The sequence below is a fragment of the Labeo rohita genome, chromosome 17 (assembly GCF_022985175.1).
Source record: "Labeo rohita strain BAU-BD-2019 chromosome 17, IGBB_LRoh.1.0, whole genome shotgun sequence".
NCBI classification, from domain to species: Eukaryota; Metazoa; Chordata; class Actinopteri; order Cypriniformes; family Cyprinidae; genus Labeo; species Labeo rohita.
In genome coordinates, this window is record NC_066885.1 from 35,327,129 (window position 1) to 35,336,868 (window position 9,740).

General features: G+C 40.9%; 1 protein-coding gene across 2 annotated transcripts; it reads left to right on the forward strand.

The window, feature by feature from the left end:
- On the forward strand, positions 1 to 9,740 carry fam98b (family with sequence similarity 98 member B). Of its 2 annotated transcripts, none has more exons than XM_051133609.1 (8): positions 1 to 762; positions 2,235 to 2,383; positions 2,497 to 2,622; positions 2,691 to 2,863; positions 8,089 to 8,169; positions 8,331 to 8,447; positions 8,642 to 8,809; positions 8,892 to 9,740. In XM_051133609.1, the coding sequence occupies exons 1-8, from the start codon at positions 725 to 727 to the stop codon at positions 9,123 to 9,125; spliced, it is 1,086 nt and encodes a 361-aa protein (XP_050989566.1). In that variant the 5' UTR covers positions 1 to 724; the 3' UTR covers positions 9,126 to 9,740. The 2 variants fall into 2 exon arrangements, with proteins under 2 accessions (XP_050989566.1, XP_050989565.1); XM_051133608.1 differs by having other exon boundaries at positions 6 to 762; positions 2,494 to 2,622.

Below are 9,740 nucleotides of genomic sequence, written 5' to 3' on the forward strand. Positions count from 1 at the left end.
TTACTCAGACGAACCAGTGAACTGCTCACTAAATAGTCTCAGAGCAGTTCTGGAGATGTTGTTCACGCATTTTTATGTCAGACGCTTAAATCACCGGGAGCCTCACGTGCGTCTGCACCATTCATTCATAAAGAGACACGCAGAACATGCACGATTCATATTTAAATGGTATTTTGCGGTGTAATATTTACAGAAACTAGTCCACATCGCGATTTGTTTAAAGTGTAATGACCGACCTATGATTAATTCATTCAAACTATGACAAATTCCGTGAATTCATGGGAAATCATACGGCTACAAAACATTCGGGGCTAAAGAGAAATCTTTCTGGGCTCGAGCCCCGAATGATTAGCCCTAACGACGCCCCTGTGTTCACATGATATAAGGGGTCACTGGCGGGATGAAAGACTCCCTTTCCTACGGTTTATAGCGGTAACCATGATTATCTGCGTTATTTTCACATTAACCATGGTTACTATGGTATATATTGTATTGATCTCCTCCTACAAAAGTCTTTTGTAGGCTCTACTGTTGTTCGAACAGTTATATTTGATCGGAACTCTTGTGTTGTTGTGTTTTCTTGACGGTCTCATTTGAGCGACGCACCGCTGGAGACGCGCGTGCAGATGAATTCGTTTCGGCGATTTAAATGAACAGTTCACCTTCATTAATGTGATCGATATCATTAACGGCATTTACTGAATCATATGTGAATGTGCTCAGGATGGAAAACGATATACTCGACATCCTGGATCAGGTTGGGTAAGCAGCAGATCCTTTCTGATTCTTCTGGGCGCTGATGTGATTGAAGTGAGGCTCAGATCATAGTGTTAACTTGTCAGATGTGTTTATTTATTTATTTCATGTGTTTCATAAATGGGCACTTATCCTCTTACCTGGATATTAGTCGTGTTGTTCTGGTTTTCTGTCAATGGAGAAAAGCGGAGTGGCGCTGTGAGGCCGAATGTGACAGAAGATGTTTATGTTCATTTTGATCCGCTTCTGTGTGTCATAGAATTAATAAACGCGCTTCTTCTGTTTCACACATGCATTTACAGAGTGTCATAAGAAAGGAATCGTTTATTACAACATTATACACGTCTTTATTATTTGTGACAAGTTATTTAATGATGGTGTAATCAGCAAGAAGTGGGTTTGAATAGATTTATTATTGTTAATAATGACATTTGTGCCCTGGATGTGGAACTACTGCCATGTTCGTTTATTCAGTCTGTGATTTGACAGAGAGCTTCAATTATTAGTAAGTACAGAATAAGGTTGAATTATTCTTGTAGCTTTAGCATATGAGAGATTGAAACACTGATTCAGAATCAGTCAGTACTTGTAAATGTCCTACAGTATGAGATGAAAACCGAGATGAAAACCAAGCTGAAACCGCATTAAACCGCATTACTTGAACTGATTTTTTCAGGGTTTCTGCGGGTCTTTAAGATCTTAAATGAATGCGTGAAAGGGTTTTAAGTCAGAGCAGAAATTATTAATAAATGAGTGCACTGCAAGAAATCTTCCTCAACTTTTTTTATAGTACAAAAATATCAAAACATCATTAAATCAAGATTCATTTAATTTAGTCTTATCTGAGAAATGAAACAATGAAATGTCCTTGTTTAAAATAAGATCAAATGTCTGTCAATGGGGAATGAAAACTTGTTTTCCCTCTGAATTAAGTTGATTCTTCTGACTCCACTGACAGTTTTTTTTTTAATCAAACTCACTTCATTTTGACTTAAAGACTTTGTCATTTTGCTTCTTAAATAAATGCATGTTGATTTAAGAATCTTGAGACATTTGCACTGCAAAACAAGACAAGTACCGTGGAAGAACGCCGCTGTTTGCGCTGTGATCAGAAGATGCAGTGAAAGTTATTTCTGTATTTTAGTATTTGGGAACAGAGGTGTTCAAGACTTAAGATATGTTTTAAGATATGTTTTATTTTGGAGATCTGTTGGAAGTTGAAAGTTTTCAAACTCTGAAGTGTTGCTAATACAAGACATATATCGATATGTTGTATTTATTCTAAACCTTCTGTACGTGATCTTAAAAAAGGTCTCAGAAAGTTTTACATTTGCCTTCATAAAACCTGCGAAAACCCTGTTGCTGTTGTTCAAAAGGACTGAGAGACTTCACAGAATATTTATGCTCTTATAAATGAGTTTGTCGCAGAGCAGAACCGTTTGAGTCTGTGTGAGCGTGTAATGTGTGCTGATGGTCAGGTATGACGGGCCGCTGGCGGAGGAGGCGTGTCTGCTGGCGGCGTGTGGGCGGGGCTTCAGCTCATCTGAATATGTCAGTCTGGTGTCGTGGCTCTCGTCCAGACTCACAAACGTCGCTGACTCGCACACACGGGAGCCGCTCGTCACAGGTGACACACACACACACTCAGTCAGCCGGATATCATATGCTTTAGCTTTACAATCACCCTGAATTGAAATGTCTTGTGTCTGGCTGATGTTTGTGTGTGTTTGCTGGCAGAAGATCCAGACAGATGCATGCTGGACGCAAGCAGACTGCTGAAGGACTTGTGCTGTCCGTACGAAGGACTGGCGTCACGATTAGCAAACGGAGACGTGAAGGACACCAAGGAGCATCTGAAGATCATCTGTGAGTGGTTTGCATGCTCACGTTGTGGTGGGTGTTCGTCTCCGTGTTGACCGAGAGTCTTTGTTCAGTGTTTTTGGCGTCGGAGCTTCAAGCTGCGGAGATCGTGGCCAGTAAACCGGCGACTGACGCGGAGGAGCTGGACGCGTCTCTTCAGGATCTCAGAGTCATATATGAAACGCTGAAGCTGCCAGATCCAGCCGGACGAGACGCCAGAGACACGTTTACTGCCGTCCAGCAGCAGGTGAGTCATTCACTACATGTGTGTGTTTAAGTTTCCTGACAGCCACTGATTCTCAGTCGACACAGGAGCGAGTATGGACTGAAGTCAGATTAAGCACCAGATTAATGGATGAAGTGCACAAATAGTATGTAGTACTTAGTCCTAGACTAAAATGTAAGTCTGAGCTGTTGCAACTGCAAGAAACTTTCACTGACTGATCTTAAATATATCAGTGACTTTGTTTTGTAATGTTTTTTGTGAATAAAAATAACTTAAATGTCCTAATTGAACTATTGCCTAATCCTGGTTTAGTCTAAGCCCTGTTTGTGAAACTAGGCCATTAACTGTTACTCCAGTAAAAGTATTAAGTTTTAATTTTCAATTGAGTGAAAGTATTTGTTTTTTTTAATGCACAAAAGTATAAAAATGTAATGAACTTAAGTATTAACATTTTTATTTGTATACATTGATGTTTAATAATTGGATATATTTTATATAATCCTGCTGCTCAAACGACCTGGGGGAGGTGGGCTTGTCATACACTATCAGAATATTAGATATATCAAAATTCCAGTGTAGGTTACTGACACTTCATGTGTGCAGAAAAAAATCAAGTATGTAGTAGTAGTAGTGTGTATTTAGTATTTATAACAGTGAATTGCTTTGTCAGCAGGAAAGATGCATTGGCATTAATTTGTGTTATTTTTGTGTGTTTTTCGAAGGATTCTTCTTCTTCTTCTTCTTTATTATTATTTTTTATCAAGGTTTTGGGGGGTTTTGGGGCCCTTAACATGCTCAAAAACTCTTGAAAATTGGCACACACCTTGGAATCTGCGGCCATTAGGGCCGGGCAGAGACTGGTACATGGGCGTGGCAATGGGGACTCTACAGCGCCCCCTGGAATTTGGAGGGTCATATAGCACACATACTTGCACTTACACATATGAAACTCGGTACACATATAGAACTCATCAAGTCGAACAACTTTCGCACTCTATGTCATAATCCCAACAGGCTAATCCCAACAGGAAGTTGGTTATTCTGGGTTTTGTCAAAAACGCATGCTCTGGAATTTGATATACTAGTCCTAGGTTTTTTTACCCAATTGCCACCAAACTCGGTCAACCTGATCTCAAGACATTGGGGATGAAAAATTGTGAGGGGATTTTTGATATCTTGAACGGTTTGGCCGTGGTGAGGCGTTGAAATTATGGCGAGAAATGAGAAACAGGAAATGGCTAATAACTTTTGCATAAATCGTCTGATTTTGATCAAACTTCAGGAGTTTGTTTGGTGTATGAGGCCGATCACATAGATGTGACTATTAGGAGTTAAAGTTATAGCGCCACCAACTGGCAACAGGAAGTGTGTCTCTTTTAAAAATGCTTTGAAATCACATGGTTATTTTTACCCGATTTGCTTCAAACTTCATCAGAATAATGTCAAAACACGGCCGATGAGAATCTGTAAAGGGGTCGTTGATACATTAAATGCTGTTGTCATGGCAACGTGTCAAACTTTAACATTTGCTTCCTGTGTTTTTGGGCCACTTAATAAGCTTAGATTGTCATGAAACTCAACACACACATCAGTATTAATGAGAGTTAGACACTGGCAAAGGCTCATCAATGGGCGTGGAGGAGGCGCTCTATAGCGCCACCTTTTCTCAAAAGTTGGGGGGTTAGTTTGAGCTACAGACACCAAACTCGGTATGTATATTGGTCTCATCAAGCCGGACAACTTTCTAATTTACATCCATTAGCTTCAACCAACAGGAAGTCTGCTATTTTGATTTGAATGTGGATTTTTGGAAAAATATAGCTGTGAATGAATGAATACTACTACTACAAAAAACAATGAATTTACACCAAACTTTGTCAACATGATGCCAACATACTGAAGATGTTAAATTGCGAGCAGATTTGGGATATCTTGAATGGTTGATTTTTGGTGATTTATTAAATTAGCAGTAAAAAAACATGACCGTAATTTTAAAATGCAGCATCCAAACACTTCAAAAAAATTTACATACATAGAACTAGTCATTTTGAGAAATAAATGCTTAGTTCCATCGATATAAAATAGTCTACAAAAAATAGAAAATTAAAAAACTATTCAACATCTGCTCTCACTCTAACTCTGTGTCGGGGGATGGGCTTAAGTCTGTATGTGTGTGTGTGACAGGTAGTTGAGTGGCTGTGTGTGTGTGTGTGAGAGAGATGAGAGAGAGAGACAGAGTGCATTTAAAGTGCATTATCCTAACTCTTCACAACTTTTTACATATGAAAAACAAGTCATTCTTAGGAAATATGTTTATCATGTTTTCAGAGACCGCAAAAACATTTAAAATATCACACTTAGCAGATGAAGACTGTAATACCAAGGATGAACACAAGATGACCTCATAGGATAACTAATCTTTTTCAGCTCATTCTCAGTGTACCAGAATGACTTACAAGCACTTTGCTTTTAACTCTTTCATTGCTGTAACCCTTTAATCCAAACTGGTACAGGGTTACTGTCAATGCATGTGCCTGCTGGGCACCATTTTTCTGATGGCACCGGGATTGCGGATGCGGTGGCGGCGAGGGCCCGTCCATCACTGCTTGCAGCTATATTTTTTGTTATGTTTAGTTTTTTTACCCCATTGAGTCAACGATAGACAAGTGTGGACATGTCCGCATTCAAGCATTTCTTACAGTAGGCTTAAACTGCTTAGCACTTTACAACAGATTTACTTGACAGACAACTGACAGTCATTGCATAATTTTTTTTTTTTTTTTATTTACAATAATCAATCATAAAACTTAGAATTAGTAACTTTCCACACCATCAGTCGCGTGTGCACGCAAGCTCCGAGGATCTCCCGTTGTGAATATGCTGAGTTGTTTACTGGAGACTCGCTCTGACGGGACCTTTTGAGTCGGTGAGTTGTTGATTCGAGAACAGCTTCAATCCAAAAAGTCCAAGTCATGAATGAATCTCTCAGTGAGTTTTGTGAACCAATTGAACAGGTTCATTGAAAACAGTCAGCTTGTTTTGGACACTGCTGAAAGAAAAGATTCTCAAAATAAAAATACTCTGAAGTACACATACTTGTAAATACTTTGTTATAGTCCACTACTGGTGGTCAGCCCATTTACACCTGGGTGACCTCTGACCTCTCAGACACATTTAACTCATGATCCACAGCGGGCTGATGGGATTGCGGTTGCTCTAAACTCATCTAATGTGTTCCTTCTTGAGGGAAACGTGTCTTTGAGACACATTCAAACAGAATGAAAATGAAGATAATATGCAGTAGTTTGTGTCATGTGGACTGAGGAGTTTTGGTGGGTATGTGATGATCCTAATCTGAATTTGTGTACACTTCAATAAAACAAAACTCCAAAGAGCAACAGGTGAAATCCAGCACGAACCAGTTTAGCAAGTCCTCCGGCTGTAAACACACTGATGTCCACTTGCAGAACAAAATTCTCCTGAAGTCCACGATCATCTTCACTTCTTTGAGCGTGTAGAGCTCCAGGTTGTTAAGACTGCACCAGACAGACAGCTCTTTAACCTCCTGTCTGTAAGCAGACTCATCTCCATCCTTGATAAGGCCGATGACTGTAGTGTCATCCACAAACTTCAGGAGTTTAACAGAGGGGTTTTTAGAGGTGCAGTCTTTTTTCTACAGGGAGAAGATCAGTGGAGGGTGAATGCAACCCTGAGGGGCACCAGTGCTGATAGTGAGAGTCCTGGATGTGAGTTTACCCAGTCCTACTAGCTGCTGCCTGGCAAGAAGCTGGTGATCCACTGACAGATGGAGGAGGGCACAGAGAGCTGTGTCAGTTTGTCTGAGAGAAGGTCAGGCGTGATAAATTTGAGGGTTGAACTGAAGTCCACAAATAAGATCCTTGCGTAACTCCTAGATCTGTGAAGATGTTGCAGGACATAAAGTTGATTGTGCATTGTAGAGTCCCATGTTGACTGCATCATCAGCGGACCTGTAGGCAAACCGAAGGGGATCCAGCAAGGAGCCAGTCATGGGCGACTTTTGAATGTGTGAAGTGTAGATCAGAGTGGGCCTTTTCTCAAACCGGCAGTAAAACACATTCAGATCATCAACCAGTTGTTGATTCTCCACAGATTTGTACTTAATGTTCCTCAGACCAGTCCGTTCTGACGCCGGGTCGTTGGCTGAAAACTGTTTTTTCAGCTTTTCAGAGTAGTTTTTCACCCACTCTGCTCTTCTTTGTTAGTCTGTTTCTGACCTTATTATACAAGATTTTATCCCCACTTCTTCTGTAAGCATCCTCTTTCACCTGACAAAGTGTTTGGGTTTCCCTGTAAACCACAGTTTAACATTATTGAATGACAGAAATGTACTGGTGGAGTGCACATATTTTCACAGAAACAGATATACGAAGGTACAGTCTCTGTGAGCTCGTCCAGATAGTTTACAGCAGCTTCAAAAGCATTTCAATCAGTGCGGTCGAAGTAGGGTTGTAAATCCTGCTGTTCTTCATTAGTCTGTCTTTTTATGGTCCTTATTACAGGTTTAGCTGTTTTCAGTTTTTACCTGTAGGCCGGTATAAGATGAACCAAACAGTGATCAGAGAGCCCCAAAGCTGCCATTGTGTTGTCCTTGTTTGTGCCGATGAGGAGTAGTTCACGCGTTTCCTTAGGATGGAATCAGAGAGGAATGCATCTAGGAATCAGTTCGCTAGATGGATTCTAGGAAGCATTGTTTGGAAGGCGCGTTTGCAGAGCTTAACCAGCACGCCGGCACACTTCTTCCATTTCCGTCTGAGTGAACGTTTGAGTAGGACCTCTGCCCCTCTGACTAGAACATCCAACAAAGTGCCTGAATAATCAAAAACTGAAAAAAATTTGTCAGGTGTGTTGCCTTAATGTCCAGTAGTTTGTCTCTGGTGAAACTGATAGTAAAAGATTGACTAAACACAGAACAAACAAACAAAAACAACCAAAGAATGGGAGAGCTCCACACCACGGCATCTCAGTTCAGATTTATCAGTTCGTCATGATGATTACCAGAGTAGTGGAGCAGGATATTCATATGAACGTCTCAATAGCTTGACATCACCATGAGGCTTTACAGCACAGTGACCTCATATATGTCTAAATATCAAGGACAGTGAGATTCCTCATAACATTACCCTTAGCTGTCAGTTTTTCATGTTGTTTTTATTTACATATTCTTGTAAGTGTTGATTTTTTTTTTTTTTTTTTTTTGGGTGCAGGTGGATGTTTTACTCAAGCAGCTTCCAGAAACACATGTCGGAGATCCCGCATTCAAGAGCTCCCTCCATTCGGAACAATGGGTGAGAAGAGCTTAACTTTCACCAAATGCATTATTAACAGCTGAGAGTGTCAGATCAGAAAACACAGTTACAGATAACTTCAGCTGTGGAAGTGTAGTGTCTGACAGTGTTGTAAAATATAAAAAGTGTTTGTGAAGTGTGATGTGTTCTCGTGTGTTCAGAGAGAGCTGGAGAAGATCAACAGCGTTCTGTCAGCGGAGTACGAGTGTCGGCGGCGTATGCTGATCAAACGCCTCGATGTGACCATACAGTCCTTCAGCTGGTCGGACAGAGCCAAGGCACGTCAGTCACTGAAAGACACTTTGTTGTTTTGTTTTCTTTTCATGTTCAAGATTTAAGATGGAATTTGGCTTGTTAGAGTATCATAATATATTTTGTTCCTACAGTGAGCTGCTTGCATTCGTTACACACGTCATTGAGTGTTTCGATAGAAAAGCAAATCCATGCATTTATTTATTTATCCATTTTTCAGGTGAAAATTGACAGGATGGCCAGAGTATATCAGCCAAAGCGGTATTGTTTGTCGCTGCGGGCATCGGTGAGTGTGGCTCATCTGCTTGCCGCACGTCAGGACGTCTGCTATATTGTGAAGACCAGCAGCGGCTCGTGCCGAGAGAAAACCAGCTGTGCAATAAACAAAGTACGGAGATTGTCTTAACTTTCTTTGCTTTTTTGTCGGATTGTGGCTGGTGTGTGATGATCGGTGTGTGGTGAATCCTCAGATCCTGATGGGACGGGTTCCTGACCGGGGCGGACGGCCATCTGAGATCGATGCGCCTCTTCCTGAGATGCCCGCATGGCAGAAGAGATCTGATGGAGGAGGCAGAGGAGGAGGAGCGGGATACGGTGGGAATCGGGGTGCGGGCGGATGGAGAGGCGGCTGGCGCTCGGGAGGAGATGGATGGAGAGCAGGCCGATGGAGTAGAGGAGGCCGAGGAGGACAGTACTACCACTGACAGAGTCATGATGGACATATCAGAGACTCAGACTGTTATTTCCTCTTGGGGAAATTAATTTTTAAAAAGCCTGTAGTAGTTTGTTTCATTTCACTTTTTAACTTCTACATGACCAGCCTGAGACATCATGAAGGCATCATGCATTGCTTCAAAAGCCTGCTGAAAGCAATGAATAATAAAGCCATGGAAAAAAACGCTTTATGAAATATGTGACATTTGACCTTTTTTTTCCATCATCGTTCATCAAACTGTGGCATGAAGCAGGTTTAGTGGCTCCCCGGGTAAGTGAGCCAATCCTGGATTCTCTGAGTTTGTGTTCCCAAGGTCCTGATCCATGAATGTGTTTTTTACAGGTTTCCATTATGTGTTGTATAAAGCTGGGGATCAGATATAATTCCTTTATAGAGATGTCTCTGCTGCACAGAAAAATCATATAAGAGATTGACAAACTCAGAATTTCACTGTAATTTTGTTTTTCGCAGCCTTTTAAATCACATATTAAAAGGTGTCTATGTATTTTGTTTGTATATGTGTGATACTAATCTGTGTGCAGCGTGGGGTATTTTGTAATAACAAGATCAATTTTTGACAGAATACATTAAAATACTGCTTAAA